This window comes from Glandiceps talaboti, chromosome 7 (assembly GCF_964340395.1).
Source record: "Glandiceps talaboti chromosome 7, keGlaTala1.1, whole genome shotgun sequence".
Lineage (NCBI taxonomy): Eukaryota > Metazoa > Hemichordata > Enteropneusta > Spengelidae > Glandiceps > Glandiceps talaboti.
In genome coordinates, this window is record NC_135555.1 from 11,842,501 (window position 1) to 11,863,861 (window position 21,361).

Below are 21,361 nucleotides of genomic sequence, written 5' to 3' on the forward strand. Positions count from 1 at the left end.
TCATTCATTGTTTCATATTTCTCTAGTGAGACTTGTAGCATCAGTAATTTATATGTTAAAATAGTTTCACTCACTGTGTTATCAACAAAAATTAATTTCATCAATCAACAGTGAAACAAAATATCAGAGTTTTCCAACATTTCGATGACTATTATATAAACAGCCATCTTCATCTGGGAATGAGGAAATGACCTAAATCACTCACAGAAAGAGACAGGAAATCAGCTCTAAGTAAACATCATGAAAAGACAGAACACGCCATTAGTAGGGGTCCACTCATGCATTGACAAGGTAAAAATATTGAATAGAGAAACAAGAGATCAATACAGAAAAGTGCTTGAGGCTACACACATCAAATTAACAGGAAGAACACTGAACAGAAATGATGGATCCACTCTACCAGATCTGTACCTACCATTGCTATGGGAGGAGACTCAGGGGAACCAGTTCTTACTTATACACAACTTTAGGTTTAAGGTCATTCCCAGATGTTGATGGCTGTTCATCATCGAAATGTTGGCAGACTCAGAAATTTATAGTACAGGTAAACTCCTATAAGTCCTAACGACAACAATGAGATGTCGGGGGATAGTCTTCTGAGTAGCGAAATTCTTATTTTATCTTAAAAAATTTGATTTCAACTGAGTAACTAGATACATTTCAAGGAAAAGTCCATTCAGTCTGCCTTTAGTGCACTTGTATTGATTACTGCTACTAACTTACCTATGATTTTTGTGATAAAATAGCACCTTTTGCAACTTACTCAACTTTGAAATCTACTAAAAGAAGTCCCTCTGTACTTGCATGTGTTTGACCATTTTTGGGATTTCCTGCAAAGTTTTAAGAGAAACCTTGCGAGGAAATGAGTTTATGGTACCCAAATCTCTGTTGAGACAAAGAGATCCATTGTGGTAAACATGATATGCAAGCTGAAAGCAATAATCAATATATATACTTTGAAGGCAGTAATAAGTCTGACTTGACAAAATAAACATCTAATCTGTCATCAACTTCTATTTAATGTGATCGATAGTAATACTTATGTACACACTGTGTTTAAGGATATTAAATCTGTGTAGGAAGTCAAAATGTCAAAAGTTGGCATCAACTACCATTATGTTTTCTGGCAACCATACAGCTTTTTTTGACATCAAAAACATTATCATGGGTAGAATGATCTGAAACAATGTGTGAGAGAGACAGTCAGAAAGTACAAATACAGATGATGGTACCTTTGATTATTTTAATAGTCAATATTACACCTATCAAAGCTGTAACTAGAACGTTTCTGGAGGAGACTCTTGTTACATACAATGACTGACTTTAAACCGGTATGATGTACATCCTGAATTATGAATCCCCCTAGAGGTAAACTTGTGTGCGTAGCTTTCCATAACCATGATGATATATACATGTCTACATCCATTACACAACAAAGTGAGTAAATCATTACATGTAAGTGTTATAAAATTGTGCCAAAAAATGCTCCAGGTGAAACAATTTTTTTACATTATACAGTTTAGTACTAGATGCTTAAGGATGATTGCACTATGTCACACACAAGCTGAATAGAGGACCTTCGTGTGTTTAGGCACAAGTGTGACATTGACACGTTTATATATGATGTAAACCATGACTTGTTCTAGCAGTCTCACCACTACGATCAATGCAATGTAAAAACACAGCAAACACATTAAAATATTAATGAAAACCAAGCACTGTATATCACATTAGCAGTATATTTTAATCATCTTATCAACATCTAAATAGTAAATACAAAACCTGTTATCATTGAAGGTGTGAAAATTAACATTTGTGTTGGTTATCAGGGTAAAAATAAAGTTCAGCAATCGCATTGACACCAGACGCCCTCCCTCCCTCCCTAAACAAACAAAGTTCGTTTATTGAGCTTCTGTGACATCATGCGATCATTCCTTATACCACACTTCCTTGTCTTCTGTGATCTGAACAAAAATAAGTTGCATTTGCTATTCAATTATCTCATGATTGGTGGTTTGGTATGTACATGCAATGGAAGATATTACTAAGTCTCACAATAGTCAATTTTTTCCAGTTCCAAGATGCATTGCATGAGACAGCCTAACCTTTGTGCCTTATTTTGTATTTTGTGGGAAATAACATTTTTGTCACTGGATTAGGAAGAGACATATTGCCCTCTTTATTTCTGGGTGATTTTATAGAACAACGACTAAACAGCATCATTAACACTAGTAAATCCCGGGTACGGTCAGGTGACATCCTTCCCTCTGACTAGCACACACACACACACACACACACACACACACACACATATGAAACCAATTGCACGAACAGAATATATGGCATTGTGTGGGGTGGTGCTTGATGTATCTTGGAACTGGTAACAGGTCCATAACTATTGGTATTGTAGTCATTATATCCATTGTCAAAATATCCATCAAAGTTGTTGTTGTTGTTGTTGCTGTTGTTGTTGTTCTTGTTCTTGTTGTTGTTTCCTCGCAAGTTTCTCTTTCATTTCTTTTGCCTTTTGTGCATTTACATGCCTTTTGTTTTCCCTCTGCAAAAAAAGTTTAAAATGTGCGCAAAATAAGTCATAAAAGTTGTCAACAGCAAAATCCATACAATACCAACTAGGTGATTGCAACTGTGGGGGTTTTTTTCACTGAATAACGAAAAGGTCATTCACCCCTGCCTGCTCAGCTCACAATTTAGAATTACAGCATTCTACCCCGACGATCTCTCATTTGGGGGTTAAAGAGTTTGTAAATAAAGTTTTATAACTATTGACAGTCAGACTAAAGGACTGTCGACCTCTTTTATCAAACCTGATAACTACAAGAATACATAAAATTTTGTGAAACCCACAAAAAAATAAAGTAATGGCAGAACCACGTCTACCTTGCCATGCTGTTTCCATGAAATTAACTTGTAACCATTAACAGATAACAAATTACAGAAGTTATGATTATGATACACAGGCAGTTCTACTTAGAAGAGATCATTAACTTGAGATCTGTGCAGATCAACAATTCTCAACAGAATGACAATTTTGCACACTTGTTATTCATTTCAACTGATAGCTCTTTTGGGTTATGACAGATAACATACTTTGCCATTTTATTATTGCGCCTGTAAATACTGAGAATGTACACATTTTACTCTGTAAACTGATTTTAGCTCATTTACCTAGCACACTTTTTGCATTGAAATAAGCACATATGATAAAAGCCTTTATATTGCAACCTCTATCCTAATAGGTACCCATTTATACAGCTGGGTTAACTGAGCCACAATCGTGGTTTAACTCTTGCTCAAGGACTTTAGCCATTCAGAAACAAACAGCAGCAATGAGGCTTGAACCTGCGATCTGTAGATTACAAGCTGGCCACCCTTAACCTTTCAACCATCATGACTCCACAGTATGAAAAACTGTCCTTTTGCTGAAAATGTTGTATGCTAAAATTCATGCACCTTGGGTCAGTATCTCCACTGTCTACATGTACATTTTGAGCCCCAATAATCATAATCTTATGCCATGGAAGTATCAGCTGTATGAAGGATACTTCCACACTCCTACAGTACTCCTACAGTACCTACCTCTCTTCTCAAGCATTTAATCATTGCTGTATCAAGCTCATTACAAATCCCAGTAAATTTCTTCCATGGATTCTACAAAGCACAATAAAGAAATACAAATAAAATACAATTTAATAATCTAAAACAAAAGATGTTATGGAAAGGGAAATTCACACCTGGTATTATAGAGAAGTGATACATAACAGCAAGAGGGGTAATATGACATCTACTAGTGCCCGAATACGGCAAGGCAATAAGTGTTTTATAACACATCACATTCTCAGGCACACGTTCTTTCTATAGTCAAAGCAAATCACCAATAAAACTTCCATAATACACGAATATTGCCCTAGGGAAAACAGAACAAGACTAGTTCCCCTATATGCAAATGGGGGTCATTATGGGTCAGTTGTCCATTCTACATGATATTGTCTAAGTTAATGACTGAAAGCTATATGAAAAGTTAGTTCAACAATGTTTTAATGCCCCTGTCTCCACAAGTCGACTCAAATCTCATAGGTCCCCCTTTAAGGGTTGATACCACCCTCACTAACATGAGTAGCAGTCACTCATCATTATTCCTCACCATCAGTATTAATATTTTAATACAAGACTATCCTTGCCCACCTCACTGGGGAAACAGATAACAAACCAATATTCATGAGCATGTCCTTATCACCCTCTCAATACACTAACTACTGATAAATATTCATTAACTTGTCAATAATCAAGATCTCGTAGGAAATTGTACTCATCACAGTCCAGCTATCATACACTGTGACTTCCTGTACTTGTTACAGATTACCCTCCAATTTAATTGACATGCTCCAACGATCAACCGGAATTACCGCTAGAACCGTCCTGAGAATACGAGTCTTTCTAGTAATCCTGCAACATATACCTCTTTACAAATGAATCTACAAATTACAAATGTGATTAAAAAAAATTCTTTGCAATCAAATCCCAATTTTTTTCCGCTAGAACCATCTGAGAATACGAGTCTTTCTAGTAATCCTGCAACATATACCTCTTTACAAATGAATCCACATATTACAAATGAGATTTAAAAAAATTCTTTGCAATCAAATCCCAATTTTTTCCCGACATCTTATCCACATCATCAGGAGTGTACAATTTCTACAAAAATGGGTTGATGATGTCAGAAAAACTTGAGATTCATTTCCAAAGAATTTTTTGACTCTGTGATTCAGAATTTTCATGTGTAAGTCACACTTGTCGAACCAAGAGTTCATGAATATTAAATCTCGAAAAACATACCTCTTGATGACACTGCTGTAATTGCTTTATAAGTTCATTGCATTCTTCTGTGTGTAAATGTGATGATAGATCCCCATGCATGGTGAACAAACCTTTGTCTGCAAAACAGAACAGAGTGTTTGCAAAGATTTTTTCACAGACAAGGTAAAACATGGTAAAAGGTACTAGAAACTGAAAGCCCAGATAACATATTCATCAAGATATCCCACATGTTAGAGTATCAACCCTTGGGGTTGCACAAGACTAGCCTGAAGGCTAACCTCAGATTAGGATTACCCCTGGTAAGACTTAGGTGAGAAAAACCGTTGTCTGGCAGAGCAAAAAAATAGTCACATACTATTGTCACATATTATTATTTATTTGCCAGAGGTCAAAAAAACAACAACCAAATTTACATATCAAGTGAGGTGGTCCAGAATAAAAGAATGATCTTGTCTAATCATTACGGGTCCACTGATAACTCCACTCTATAATTATTCATGGTTGAACAATGAATATGCATGACTCCTAAGTGCTTATTCCCTTCAGTGTAAAACATCTCTTATGAATATTCATTGTTCAACCATTAATAACTATTTCTGCTGACACCCATGAGACAAAGGCCCAGAACAAGGTACCCTTTAAAGGCAAGCGATCGACTTGATGTTCTCTGAACTTGCAAGTAATTATAGGTGATGTAAAATCATGAAATGACTTTCCAGAACCCATTGTTTATGACGCATTCCCCTTTAAATACTGAAGTAGCTTGAGCTAAGAAGACAAAGAACAAAACATAGTCAAGCAAGCACTGAACCTTATATCCAAACTGCTAAAGGTCAACAGATGGATATGTAGTACATGTACTCTACTACACAAGTTGACAATGCTGTCTTTAGTTCACACTTCATTTACTGACTTCTATCAGAAAAAATGTTCGTGTTTCATTGTGGTGGGGGTGCAAAAAGTCAGCTAGAGTTTGACAGCTTATATTTCATGGTTCATAGAAACTTACTGACATGCATATCTCAAATGAAATTTATCACTTTCAAGATACATAGACGACAGTATTGTCCATGAATTTTTTAAGATATGGATCACACACAACCTTTTCTTGCTAAATTTTTCATGAAATATATTCCACGATTTTTATCACGGATATCCTTTCGGATCGTTTTTCTAAAAACCTTATAAGAAATATTTTAGGTACACTGTACCTCATTTTTTTAAACTTCAGATGTGATACTTTGAAATGCAATTCTCTTTAAATATGAAAAGTATCTTTGTTTTCTAACAAGATAATCTTGAAGTGATGACATGCACTACAATTAGATATTATTCCCCAATATATTTCTTCGTTCAGTCAAGGAAAATCTGAGTGACCTAAGGGGCCCATGTCACTATGAGTCCCTAGAATGGTAGTGAAAAAACCTTAGATCAGGAGTACTTTCCAGCTGAATGAATAAAAAATATTGGGAAATAATATATATTTTGTAATTATACCATTGGCAGTCATATAAAAACAAATCTGGGAAAGTAATGACAGTTTTGATTGTTTTGACTCATAGTTCAAATACAGCAGAACATTGACGTAGACATGTGATGTTGTGACATAGATGAATGTTGTCATGATGTAGAACGACCAGAGTACATATTCCATATTTGTTGTTTAACCTGACTCGTGCATGGTACAACAACTATTATTCATGGCTACCTGAATGGTCACCACTTCCTTACATTTGACTGTTGGATGGTTATAATCAGTGTTTTCATGGGTTGCAAAACCTAAGTAACAAGACAACTTTACAATACTGTAATACAAGGCATTCTCCCATAGTTCTAGGTTTTCCCCCGAGACATGTCTGATTTTATCTACTGTCTTTAAACAGACACCCACATGCTGTCAGTCTTTGAACTGACTGATATATTCATATAAGAAGTACTATTATACATACAGTCATCAAAATCTAATCCAATATTTTTTCTTTTTTTTGCAAGACATTCAATCAAGTAAGATTATCTCTACAAATTTTATTGCTAATTATATATTATGCAACACATATATTCCTATGGGATAAAGATATAATCTTTTTTGTCAAGGATTATAAAAAAAAAATCCTTTCCTCCTCCAATCAAAGAGTAACTCTGTTGATGATAATATTGAATTTTTATGACTTGCTATAATATACATTACACACTGTGTAAACAGATTTAAAACTAGATGTCTGTCCTTAGTAAAAGATCTGTGAATTATTGCCAGGGAATGTTAGTTAACCAACAGGAACAATTTGTGAGATTGGATTGGACAATACTAACACCAATGATGTAGATGATAGGACATCATAAACATTAATGGGTATGCTTACAGACAGAGTTCAGGCACCTGTAGGAGAGATTGGATGACCCAGGTGGCAAGAATATATAGTTCTTGTCTAGAGAAATGGACCAACAATAGAAACATATTTGTATTCATGCTAGGGAATTACACTGAGGGTTAGGTTAAAGTAAGGAATACGAATAAACTCCCTAGCATAGCCATGACTGGTATCTTCTCTGTTATGCTTGAAAAGAAAACTCCCCATTCAAGAACAGTGAATTTATTTATACTTACAGATTGCTCTTTGGGGCGGCACCCCCCCCCCCCTCTCAAAATCTGACAAGTTCCTAACAGGCCGCTAGGCTAGACGACTATAGCACTGAAGAGACTAGTCCTGCTTGCAGAGTTACAGTAATTTCGGGACTCGATTCTGCATACATCCTCTGCAAGCAGGACTAAACAGGCTAACCCTAACTAGTATTTATTGCAGTTAGATCACTATTCTACCAGCTAGCCAAGGACACAATTCTGATTGTTGTGCTTCATTCTGGAAAAATCACAGGCACTTGTTTCCCCGTATGTATCAGAATGTTTCTATCAGAGTACGATAAAATGTTGACATCTCGCAGTGAGTGGACTTGTGCGATCACAAAAACAAGTGTTATTTTACCACTTTTATATACAATTGACTAAAACACATCAATATTATCGATATTTTTTATTATATTCTGATAGAAACATTCTGATACATATCTCGGGGAAACAAGTGCCAGTGAGGAAAATTACCTGAATCAAGTTCCTTTGCATAACAGTCATTGAACCACTATCTATGCATATATGAATAAAAGAGAATAACGTACACCTGTATATTGTAATTGTCAATCTTTGAATGTAATAGAAGAGCATATATCTTGTGTATGTATTACTATCCTATCAACTACTACTACTACTACTACTACTACTACTACCACAGGTACTCGAATCAATGTGTATGATTTAAAAAAAATATATGTATGTAAATAAGACTACATTTTTTTTTCTACACATTGATTTGAGTACCTGTGACTACTACTACTACAGTATATCCATACATATACATATATATATATATACACACATCATTCTCTTTTATTCATATTTTCATAGCGGCCTATGGTCGTTATCGTCTGCAACTTCAGTAGTCGATCGGATAACGATCGGATGATGTAGCTTTAGGAAGTTTATGTTAACTGTTAAAGCTTAGCTTACCTGTTTGTTACAAAGTTATTTACTACTGTCGAAACATGGAAGACGATTATAATACCGTAGAATTAAATTTTCCTGAATAAACACGTTATTTAGCAGACGAAGTTATGAAAAAAGCGACGACCGTCGTGCTGCAACAGTGAGACGGAAGTGAACCATAAGTGACCCGGAAGTCAGTTCCCGGTAGTGCATGGTGGGTAACTTAAGCAAGTCTAATCTTCAATCTGATTGGTCAAGATAGTCATAAGCGCCATTTTGGGTGCGTTTTGAATATTTGCAAAGTTTCAGCAAAAAGACTTTTACATTGTTACACTTTTACAGTATCATGGATGTCGTGTTGACATTGAGAAGGGTATTGAATCGTTTCAAGAAGGAGAATTTCATCGATATCTTGAGAACATGGGCTTTCATAAACATTGATGATCCAGACTTCATTGCTACTATAGACTTTCACAGAAGCACGAAAACAAGTATTGTCAGCCACATCACTGAAATTTGCAGGGTAAGTTGTCAAACAGTCACCGAGTTTTCATGCTTATCTCGTTATCCGTATCTCACTTTAATATTGCCAATGTAACGTAAACAACAGCATCTTGTAAGATAAAGAATACAGTCTCAATTTGATCATGCCTTACCACTGCTTTGAGTAGTATATCCAGATCTGATGAAAAGTTGTGTTTACTAATACCGTGTACTGGTAGTGTACTACTGTAGTAGTAATTATATTTTTCACAACGTTTACATAATGATCAACACTGTATTTACTATTGGCTAAATTATTAGGCAAATAACTAGTGATAAAGCAAGATTACTTGCAAAATGTCGTATATATTTTTAGCGGTTCAACATTTCAATGACATGGTGACTACATGACTGAGTTACATGCATTCCCAAAGGGAAGCCCTGAAAACAATGAAGCGTTTTGAGAAAAAGCTAAAAATAGTACAATGTTTTGCATATCAATAAGAGCATTGAAGTGGTCACAGTGTCAAAAATTCAGAATGCACTTGTACTAGTATATAAATTCTGTAAATTACAATATGAGGATTCAATGATTTGGATTAAAATGACCAACTTTTACATTATTTTTTCAAGTATAAAATGTACTCATCCTCTACGCAGGTGCAATTCTTGAAGTTTTCTGCTTCATGTATTGGTTTTGACTACAGGTTACTAAACACTTCAGTATTTGATATTTTCTCAGCTGCAGAAGTGAAACTTCATCATACATTGTGTTGAATGTTACTATGGCAATGACATGAATCTGAACAAAAGTGTAGGTCCGAGGGGGGGGGGAGTATAGGGCCACTGTAAAACTGGAAGGTGTCAAATGCATGTAGAATTCATTATTCTGATAATTTTTATAAACAAATTCTGCAATATTAGAGGTACCTGGTAATATCTTTTTAAGCTATATTTTACAAATCGCTTACTCTACAAAATAATAAACTAACCGAGAAACATTTGATTACTTTTAATGAATACTTTTATGTTTGTTTGCAGGAGAAAAACATCAAGTTACACCATGTTGCACAACTTGATCTTATATGTAAGTACTTCTAAAAAATTTAGAATTAAAAACAGTTGTACTACTAGTACTACATTTATGTGTATGTCTAATTGTTTAACTGTGTAAATGAAATGAAAAACTGGTTTGATTTTCAAAATAAGAATTAAATCTCCATAACAAATTTAAATAGTGTTTTTACCCTTTAAGGCACTATCCAAGGCCAGATGTATCAGCAGAAAAATGTTCTGGCTTGGAAGAAAAAATATATTATATTGCATGTTGATACTTAGCCACAGTGTAGCAATCAAGTTACTGCCTTAATTTTAGATTTTATTATTGTTTATTTATTTCAATTTCTTAAAAGCACTCGTCTCAATGCTGTTTAGTTACACATCAAAAAAGAATAATGTACTAAAAAATGTCAGGGGAAAAAAATATTTGTTGCTGAACTAATTAATTGTTTGGAATTTGCAATGTCATTACAGATCATCAGAAGAACCCAAACTGCAAGAAATGGACAGTGTTCAAGTTATCACAGGCACATGGTGAGTTGGAAATAAGCTACATGAATGACTGGAATTAATTTTCATTGTTTTATTTCATATGTTTGACTCATTCATGTTGTACTTGCTGCAAATTTTATGAATATTCAGTGATCAAACTTATTGAAATCTCACAAGTAATTTGTTGACAATCAATATTTTTATTTATAATAATACATGGTTTTGATCATTGACGTAAACTCACACTGTCTACATATGGACATCAAGACTGTGTACAGTCAATGACTAGTAAACATATAATTTTGCTACCAAAATCTTGTTTCATGTAAAAGTTTGATGTAATATTTCCAGCAGTCAAGCAATTGAAAAATTCAATGCAAATAGCTAAGCCTTACACTGAAGTTACAGCTACAAATTATACATGTACTAAGGATTGAAACATTCCCTGCACGAAACGAAATTCTCAAGTATACAATTTACAAATGACAATAAATATCAAATGCCAGTTACAGATATAAGTACACTATTAAAGTGACCATATGGACGAGGATTAGGTATCTATTTTGGATTTTTAATTTATAAAACAATTTTATCATGGCTTCCTACTTGAGAAATCAATGTGAAACAACATAGACCAAGTCCTTGTTTGTAACTCAATACATTGCAAAAGACTGATAAATGTGTAAAATGTTTGTTATTGTACGTAAAATAACAAAGTTTATACATTTTAGCTTTTTGCATTGTATTGAGTTACAAACACAGACTTTGTCAATGCTGTTTCACATTGATTTTTCAAGTAGGAAGCCATTGTTTTATAAATTAAAAAATCACAAAATAAATACCCTCATCCATATGGCCACTTTAAACTGAATTTCTTTCAGTGCTGTAACACCTGCATATATTGCTTTCAGGTGAAAATGGAAAGCAAGGAGCGATAAAAAATCACAAAATAAATACCCTCATCCATATGGCCACTTTAAACTGAATTTCTTTCAGTGCTGTAACACTTGCATACATGTATATTGCTTTCAGGTGAAAATGGAAAGCAAGGAGCGATAGAACCTGATGTGTTTGAAGAACGGCTTCGACAACAGTTGTCAGTATTTTTTAGACATGTATGTATTGAACATTTCAGCTATCATTTATGATATTATACATTTCCAACTTGTATATTTTTATGGGTGTTTTTCACTCACAAGAGAACACACAGTTATTTAACAGACACAAATGGTTCAAATACAATCTAAGTACAGTAAACAGTCGATTTCAGTACATTACACTCTCATGGAAATTTTAGTTTAAAATGAACAATCAGTGTACTAGTAATACATACATTATATTTAAGTATTTTACTAGCCAGTTGGGAGTAATTAAATAGGTTTGTGCCCTTGGATATCACCGGATTAGTATTCAGTAACTGTAAGCGTATGTATCCTGACATTACCGTTTTTAGAGTTGCAAGTCTGTCCTCAAATTGAACAATTTACCCTTCTCTCAAACCTTTGAAATTATTTGCTAGAAACTATGACATCTCGCCTCTATATTTGTATGTTCACTATTTTGATTTTGATGTTTTACAAATTAGCTAGTCTAGTCCTTATATGTGCTATGATCATCTTCACCGAACAGATCCTAGAGAACGACTTCACTATAGTAACTAGACTACAAATTAAGATGAAAAAAGGAAGAATTTAAGCCCAAATACCAATGTTCCTACAATTATCTTTTGACCACAAACATTCTGTATATTGCGTTTGTATTCAAATTGTGATCCAAACAGAATTTAGATACTTTTTATCCATCATGATAAATGCTTTTTCGAGTCAATCATGTCCTGTCTAAATTAATTGAAATTATGCTCATCTATGGTACCTGTCTGTTCAGTTTTTGATCCTAGCAGTTTTTACATAGTTTTCATTATGATGAATGTTCTGCCAAGTAAATCATGTCTTGTGTAAATTAATTGGAATTGTGCTCACCTGTGTGTTCAATGACATCAATTTTTTATTACTGGTAATCCACCAATAATACAAGTTTTTTTTTTTAATTTTTCAATTATTTCATTACCAGGAGTTGGATGTCCGACCACATGATGGGTCGTTATGGTTTAGAATACATACACATGGTTATGGACTTCAAGTCAATCTCTCAGATGTCATTTACATAGTTCATCACCCACACTCTTCCTATCTGATTGCATCATCCATCAAAGTACATATGAAAGATTACATTTTACAGGTACGTAACACTTAGATTTGTAGTGGGGAGCAGAACACTTGAACTTGAGAATAGTGGTGTCCCGTTGATCACAGTCATGATTGAGTGCACATCCCAAAAGACCCAAAACATTTGTATCAGTTGATATTTTTGTCACAAATCTGTAATACCGATAATTTTTTGAAAAACTCAAATGATTTGTGATAACAAGAGCTCGAAAATTACAAAAGAAGTACTGTAGTATTACATACCTACATGTATGATTACTTGCATCAATGCAACTGTGCATAATACTGAAAAAAAGCTATCATTGGATGTACACAAAAGCATGTGAATACACAGTTACTATTTCTACCAAATGTGCATGATGAAATATGTATAGGTATCACTGGGGAAAGAAAACAGACGTCAAGAAGACAAAGAATTTCTTATCTTTTTGCTGAAACATTTCACAAATGTTTAGGGTTGGCAGCTTAAACTGGAATCAGTAGGATTATCAGAAACATGCAATTTTTTTTATTTTGCCTTAACTAACGTTGTGATCCCATTCAACAGTCTATTCTCACAAGTCTTGGCTGTACAGAGCTGAAAGAATTACAGTTGTGTGGCCACAACCTGAAGTCCTTAGCTGACATGGTACTGTATCAACAGAGTCAGGGTTCATTCAGTCAATACAGATTCAATCAAGTTGATGACAATCCACTCAGCAGGAAGACTGTCAAACGGAAAGGTAGGTTTTTCAATTCACTTCACAACCTTGAATATTGAACCCGACTTTCAATTCGTCTCTATAAGAAATGTGTGAAGTTGTGTATGGTTTTTATAACAACTTTTTTAAGTCGTACATCTACTTCAACCCTAAAGTGCAAAAGGTTAAAAGCATGCTCTTGGTGATTTGGAATATAAAAATAGCGCTTTTTGTCATGAAGTTTTATAATTTGATACTTCAGGTACTATTATATTACTTATAAGTTATATATAATATTTATAAGAACTGATACATTATGGTGTTTTGTCTTAAGGGCAGGGTTTTTTATATACATCAAATATTAACATATTGTGCTGGAATCCCATCTCCTACGTTATGTGTACAAACTTGTATACATGAAAATACAATACTCCCTAAGGTCTAAAAAAAAATTGTGTGGTTGTTCCAGTCGTCCCCCCCCCCCCCACCTAGTTTTTCACTGCCGACCCAAAACTTTTTCCATATATATAATTATTTGAGTAAAAAATAATAAAATTGCGAAAGTTGTGAAGTCTTGCCAGAAATAGTGGATGTGGATACTGATATTAACTTAAAAAGACAATATAATACTGTTCTTCCAATCTGTAATGGCTGTACATCTCATGGGAAGAAAACGATAACACAGAGACCATATGGAAAACAACGGAAAATATAACTACCAGAACTAGACACTCACATATGAAAAAAAATAAAATAAAATAAAATAAAAAAAAAAATCTACCTACCCAACCTATTCTGAAATTGAGTGTAATCGGAACCACACAATTTTTTTTATTAAGCCTAATGAGAAAAACAGTTATTTGGCAGAGCTATAGAACTGTTGGTCCTGAACAAAAAAAAAGTCCTCTTCTAATCCTTAAATTATAGCTCTATCAAAAAAATAGTAGTAATCCAAGATTGTGGTTTTCAAATATTGGGGTTTAAATAACAAGCAGACATAAAACATGTCTTTCACACATAAATTAATATACCTGTATGACCACAGTATATTGAAATTCTATAACTCATACTGACTTATGGCTTAATTAGTCATAAAAGGTGTCAGGAGAGAACATTGTCCCCTCGGGATGTTTGAAGTGTTCCAGGCCACTGCTTGTATGTATTTGTAGCCAGTAACTGTCAAATTAGTATCAATGTGTCAAACTGTTTAATTGCATTTTAAATAATTATTAGTGCAGGTACACTGTAATTGCGTCAATTATAAAGATATGATCTTTGCAACTGTCTCTTAATTAATTTTTCTTTCTCCAAAGAGAAAATTTGATAATTACATGTTATTGATAAATGGCCTCATTGAAACCACAGAAATGTGCTAGACATAATGTGTCTTGTTACTGCAACTAGTATAAGTCAAATGGGTACTGTAGTTGTAACAATGCCCCCTGTGTAGGGATATAATTTAAAAAGAAGCAAGTAAAATAGGAAACGTACATGTAGGTGGCAATCCTTATGGGGGAATAGAGTGGCCAAATAGTAGTTGGTGCAGGAGGGGCTTTGTTTACCCTTGATTTTTTTTAATTCAAAAACTAAAAGGTTGCTTTCTGGTGCTACTTGATAACAAGTGCTGATGACAGTACCGTCTCCTATCCCAATGGTATCTGAATTTACAAACTAAACAAATTCCTGAAAAGTAGCTGGTATGGAAATTGCAGAGTTGCAGGTCATTTTTGCTGGCTATCAGCTCTCATCTACATCCCTACCTATGATACTACAAGCAGTTTAAGTTATATAGTGGAAAAGTGAGGTTTCTAAAGTTTGAATAAACTAAATATAATGTGAGTTAATTCCATGCATGAAAATAATAGACATCATACATTCCACCAAAGTTGACACTCTGTATTTGTCAAGACCAAGAGAGTAGATGTGATGTCATTGTAAGGTTTTCCCATAAACCCTTGCAGGAAATCCCATTAACCCTTGCAGGAAATCCCCAAAATGACTGAACACATGTCAAGTGCAGTAGGACTTTTTTACAAGATTTGAAAGTGGAAGAAGTGACCAGGGCGCTATAGAAAAAAGACCCAGACTAGACGGCATCAAAATTGTTAGCTTTTAGTTTTCCAGGAGATTTGGTTAATTCCAAACATTTACGTTGTGGAAATAAATATGATAAAATGATCAACGTCAATATGTCAATGCTTAATACAAAAAGCTAACTATTGCCTTTGTGTGGTTTTAATTCAGCAGATTCGCCCCCTGATGTGTTAAGAAGAAGAATGACGTATGAAAACATACAGGAGAAGAAGGCCAGGATAGCAAAAACTGAAGAAGCATTTGGTACAAATCAACAACCAACTTTAGAAAGGTTAACCTACCAGGTAAACTTTTTTATCAAATCTGATTATAATTTGAACAAGTTCTGTTTTTATTTTATTTAGTTATTACAATATTACAATATTTCACATCTTTGTTCTTGGAAGAAGTGGTATAGCAATTAGGAACACAACAATTGGTTGACATGTTTACAATTCAATCAAGATGGCAACAAGACCTGATAAGGTACTGTAGTGTCACACAGGGGCTATGTGACTGATTTTTATATTGTAGTATTTTATATTGCTTTTCTTGTGTATGGGCTGGAGGCCTGGAATAGCAATAATATGGAAGCTTACTGAATATGTTTCTATTTGTTTTCTTGTTCAGCTTGAAACAAGATTCCGTGGAGAGCAGCATATACCTGCTATGACTGATCACCATTCACCAGTTCACTGTACTGTCAAATTTGAAGGTAAAAGTGTTTTAGAAGGCATCAAACAACTCGGAACGTGTGGACTGGCTACGTTACCACTGCCGTCACATTTAGCGAATGTGCATTCTCTGGCAAAGAACACTATAGTCTTAGCTGAGAAGAACAAACCAAAAGATACAAGCAACGTGAAGTGACATAATTGTACAATGTATTACTAGGAAATGTCAACAACAACAAAGAATGTAATATCAAAGTCATGCTCCAAGGACACTCGATCAGGTGGATGTCAGCTGTTGTACATTATATTACTAATGCCTGTGTGTACACATTTTTATTTTATCTCAGTGCTGTCAATGTCAAAGTCATTAACAAACTAGGACATTTCTGAATAATTGTACAAAAACTAACTTTCAAGTAGTATTTTAGAATAGTGTTGTTCCTTTTTTTATCATTTATTATAGCTAACATAGTCATGTTTTAAATACAGACGTTTATGTACAAACTATCTAATTTACATTCATTGCTTTTAGTCTGTATATGAATGAATGAATGAATGAATGCATGTATTGAAAGAGTAGGGAAATAAATATACACACATATTCATATTTAACTCTTGTCTTTAAAAGTGTACCTACTTTTCAAAACTGTTTTATTACCTGGCCAATCTGGTTAAAATCTGATGTAGTGTATGTTTACTGTTCTTTTGTGAGCGCCCATTACCTACATCTGACACAATACCATACGTTTTCTCGAGCCACACATGAGTGCCGAGTGAATTTACTCAACAAATGAGAATGTGTAATGTGCCGTAACATACGGGTACAGTATTTCAGCGTGCTCTGTTCGAAAAGAGCTTGAGCACAGAGCGCAGACAACGATGTTATCATTACTGTTTGATGGTTCTCTTTCTTTCAATTTTCAAAGTTGAGTGTTATACTGTAAGACGAATTCTGGTCGGCTACTCATAAGTAAGACATTGGTATTGTGAGAGATGTAGGTAATGAGCACTCACAAAAGAACAAACGACAGTAAACGTAAGAGCTAAAAATAAATCACGCTGAGTAAATTACATCGGATTTTAACCAGATTGATACCTGGTATAGACCAAGTATGTTTAAAGAGCTGAATAATTCTGTTCTTATATTTACTTGGTTATAACAATTTGTCAGTTTATTTCATATACTTTCAAAAAGTACATTGAATACTGCCATTATCAAATACATGAACCTTTTCACAACTTGTTATTTACAATACCTACTGTGCATATTTTGACTATGTTTTATTTGTATTTGGGTCAAACAAATTCTAATCTATATATATTTTTTTTTATAAACCTTACATACTCATATTTGTTGTTTTTATTTATGTTTTTGTTTTTGTTTCACATCATCATAAAACCACAAGCCTCGTTATGGAACTGTCAATGACACATCTTGCGTCAGCAGAAAAAAATAGGCTCTGACTTGTATAGGAACGTTGTTTCTTTATTATCAGTTATGTCGTTGTGTTTCATGAGCACCATCTGATGTGCTCAGGTAGGAATTATTTAAAGGAGATGGGTACCTTGTGAATTCACGTTGTTTAATAAATATTTGAATGGTCAACACTTATTGCTATTTCTTCATGTTCATTTCCACTGTACTCCAAGATATCCAAAACTAAAACTCCCACTGCAAATATCTGCATCTGTATTTTTGTAAGGCTTTCATTGTAGTTTCTGAATACATACATGTAATAACTTACGTAAACGTTAATGGACTTTTTACAATGAAAATGAACTAGAAGCAGTCGACAACACGTTTAGTGGAAGTTACTTAGCTAGGCCTGTATGTCATTTTAAGTGCAGATTGATGCCAACTTTGTACTGCTACCCCGATGAATAAAAGTGAATGAAACAAATCTCATGTTAACATTCAGATTTTTATTGCATAATGTGAATTCCCAAGATATCCTTTCCAAATCTGCTCTAATCTTACAATGATGACTTTATTGGTAATGATTAAATCACATGTAATATACTGGCAGTATCACCGTGCCGATACAAATTACAATATAATCCCTCTGCTGTAATTGGGATACTAAGTTTATGATGAATTCAACAAAGGAAATAGATTTACAGTAATACTGCACTTTTTACATACATTCATGTCATAAAAATTGATAATCTCCAACATTCATGTCATAAAAATAGCAGTCTTGAACTAATCCTATTGTAATTGTATTTAATAGCTCAATACAAAAAAAAAAATTCATCTTAGAGATTCATGTCTGTCGATGTCATAGCCTGTTTACATCACAAGCACAGATCTGTGATTTTGCTTTGCTGTCTCACAAAGCGCTTGATATGCTAGTAACAGCAAATGGTTAATTTAGCCACGCCTCCAAATGTCACTTCTCAGCATGCCTGTTTGTAGATATTTACATACTTTTCACTATTATGTAAATTTATGTAGCTCTTGTGCTCATTTCAATCAATGGGGGAATATTTATATAAAAGACTTCATTTGAATATGGTAAATTAGGCTGGAATACATTATCACTCTCCATTGCCACTAATTACAGGTAGTTCACTTGCATTTTTTTCAAACTTATCAGTTTGAGCATACAAATTTCAAACAACATGAATTGTTTGCCATTGCTAGAAATATAAGTGGTTTGTGAGCCATCAAATAAAAAACACAGATAGCAATTTAAACAGGCTTATGTCTATCAATGCTCAATACATCATGAATTTGTAGCATGGCGATAATTATGACTCTTTTTTCACAGGGTTTTTTTTCATTAATAATGAACCAAACAGCAGTGCACATACCTCTATTTTGATACCTTCTGAGTACTTCATGTAAAAAAAGTGAATCTTTTGTAGGGAGATTTAGTTTTGATGTTTTCTTTTAGCCAGTGTTATATGCCATCAATGAAACTGAATACAGGAGTTTGAGTGCACATACTTGTCTTCTCATGCCTTTTCCACCTTTCAGTGAATCCATAGTGAATTTCTTATACTACAGTTAGTAATAGAATGGCAGGAGATAGTTCAAGCTTCCTTCATTTTTTTCACTCTTGGTTTAATACATGACCATCAAAAATGAATTAATTTAAACACAGAAATGCACATTCTGCAATTGTTCTAAAAATACCTTCAGTTGTTGAGTAAATTGAGAATTTTCAATCTTCAAAATTATCAAAATTCATCTGTGTTGGTAATCCAATGTATTACATTTAGCTTTTGTTCCAAACACAAACTTGAAAATTGTTTATACATGAAATGTTCTACTGCGGAACAAAAGGATCAATGTAATACATAGAATTTCTAATCTTGGGCTTTAGTTCTGTCTTCCTCTTTTTTGTAACTGGGTTTTGTCCACCATCATTAACGAATTCTGAACACAGAAGTGTCACATACTTGTTATCAAATAAGTCTATGTACAAAGAAAATCTACAAGCTGTGTTCCAGCTTCTCAGGTGCAAGGTAGTATTCCTATAAAGAAAGTCATTTGAATTGGAAACAAATATTGTATGGTGCGTAAATTTTGAGAGGCATACACAGCCTTTACTGCAAGAGTGTGTAGTACACAATGCTTCACAAGTGTTTGCTCTGTATTTAGGTAATGCATAATGATGTAAACAGCAGCCACAGTAGGTAGTAACAATAGACAGTGGGTAGTAACGATGGGTAGTAGGTAGTAACAATGGGCAGTGGGTAGTAACAATAGACAGTGGGTAGTAACAATGGACAGTAGGTAGTAACAATGTAAGACAGTAGGTAGTAACAATGTAAGACAGTACAATAGTTACTGCAGAAAAGTAAATTGGAAACAATGGCGTTTTGATTCATCTACTTCAGACCTTGATCACACAATGATTTAATTATTCAGCATTGATGTATCTCAGAACTAGGGGAATAATAATAGTAGATAATGGTAGATTTGGGCGATTTTACATGATTTAACATTCAAATATTCAACTTTACAATGACCACAGAATAAATCGCTTTCACAGTGCATGGATGTATAATACATCCATGCACAGTTTGAGGTCAATCTCTGCTACCTTTGATCCACTGTTTGTAATCATTACATGAAACCTTGTACTTGTAGCCACTCTCTGAATTTGATATCTCATCAAAACTGCATGCTCATCCTGTAACAGCTGTTGTAGCACAAATTTACAGTTTGCGATATATTTTTTAATGTTTATTCACAAACCATCACTAATGTTACTTCGGCAATATACATAATCTTTTCACTCTTCATGTAGGCATATTAACCTCAGTTAAGTTGTGCTAAAAATGCTCGTTTGAAACCAACTACCTTATCAAGATTATGCAATACCATTTCAGTCATTATTCGTAGGGTCTTTTTAAATACGTTACCCTACAGGGATATCAATAAACCTGTGAAACTCAGTAATCTATCAGCCAGTAGTCATCCCACGTGGTTAACACACAATATGAAGAATGATTAGCTTTTCTGTCAAGAAAAAATGTAGTTGACAGCTTGCCATGAATTTTGATTGCTAACAGCAAACAGTTCTTGGCATATCACAGTCTTACTTGTCTGTGGGCATATTAAAGACCTAAGTCTTTTTATGGTTTAGGTTGTCTGTCAGTCAGTCAGTCAGTAAGGTGATTATCACAAAGTTGCGTACAATCTCAACAGATTGTACAATTTTTCTCAAGAAATGCACATAAAACCTAGAAGCAATGGAGCAAGAGTGTCTTCAAAATTTCAAAATGGTTGTATGAAAAAATGGTCCCACTGATAAAGACTTTAGAGAAATGTAATGATTCTCAGGTCTCTTCTAAAATTGTTATTTTCCATTTAGACAGTCCTCTCTCTCTCTAAAACATGATAATAATCTTTATGTATTAGATATGGCTTTTGTAGATGAGGATGTATGGTACAAGGGCCCGGCGACTTTAGGAGGACCTGTAAGCTGTACTATCAAGGTTCATATACATACCCATATCCAGTTTTATCATACATACCCTATGGAGTGTTAAAATGCATTAGAAAATATTATTTTGCTTATTTTTGGAGAAAATAATGGTTTAACAATTCACACAACTGACCTTATTTGGGCAAAGTGTGCATGGGCGCGATACTGCAAATTATTGTACAGATGTGAGAGTGCTGCCGTCCATTGAATTACAATAGAGACAATAGGGATGTTGTACAGGGTATATGATAATTCAACAAATGGCTGGTTAATTAACATCCATGATTCATAGCCAACCTGATAGTATGTCAATAATAAAATGTACTTAGACTTTCATTTATTGGACATCTTTGAGAACTGCATC

General features: G+C 34.1%; 2 protein-coding genes across 3 annotated transcripts; one reads left to right on the plus strand and one right to left on the minus strand.

Annotated features, from left to right (window-relative positions):
- Positions 1-2,330: 2,330 nt before the first annotated feature.
- Positions 2,331-21,203, minus strand: LOC144438316 (COX assembly mitochondrial protein 2 homolog). Of its 2 annotated transcripts, none has more exons than XM_078127382.1 (4): positions 21,131-21,203; positions 4,855-4,952; positions 3,598-3,669; positions 2,331-2,557 (listed from the first exon to the last, which is right to left on the minus strand). In XM_078127382.1, exons 2-4 carry the CDS (start codon positions 4,933-4,935, stop codon positions 2,438-2,440), a joined length of 273 nt encoding a protein of 90 aa, XP_077983508.1. In that variant the 5' UTR covers positions 4,936-4,952; positions 21,131-21,203; the 3' UTR covers positions 2,331-2,437. The 2 variants fall into 2 exon arrangements, with proteins under 2 accessions (XP_077983508.1, XP_077983507.1); XM_078127381.1 differs by lacking the exon at positions 21,131-21,203 and adding an exon at positions 8,396-8,535.
- LOC144437938 (centromere protein N-A-like) lies at positions 8,718-16,253 on the plus strand. Its single transcript, XM_078126972.1, has 8 exons — positions 8,718-8,894; positions 9,896-9,941; positions 10,388-10,447; positions 11,438-11,520; positions 12,476-12,643; positions 13,178-13,352; positions 15,555-15,688; positions 16,014-16,253. The coding sequence occupies exons 1-8, from the start codon at positions 8,718-8,720 to the stop codon at positions 16,251-16,253; spliced, it is 1,083 nt and encodes a 360-aa protein (XP_077983098.1).
- Positions 21,204-21,361: the final 158 nt, after the last annotated feature.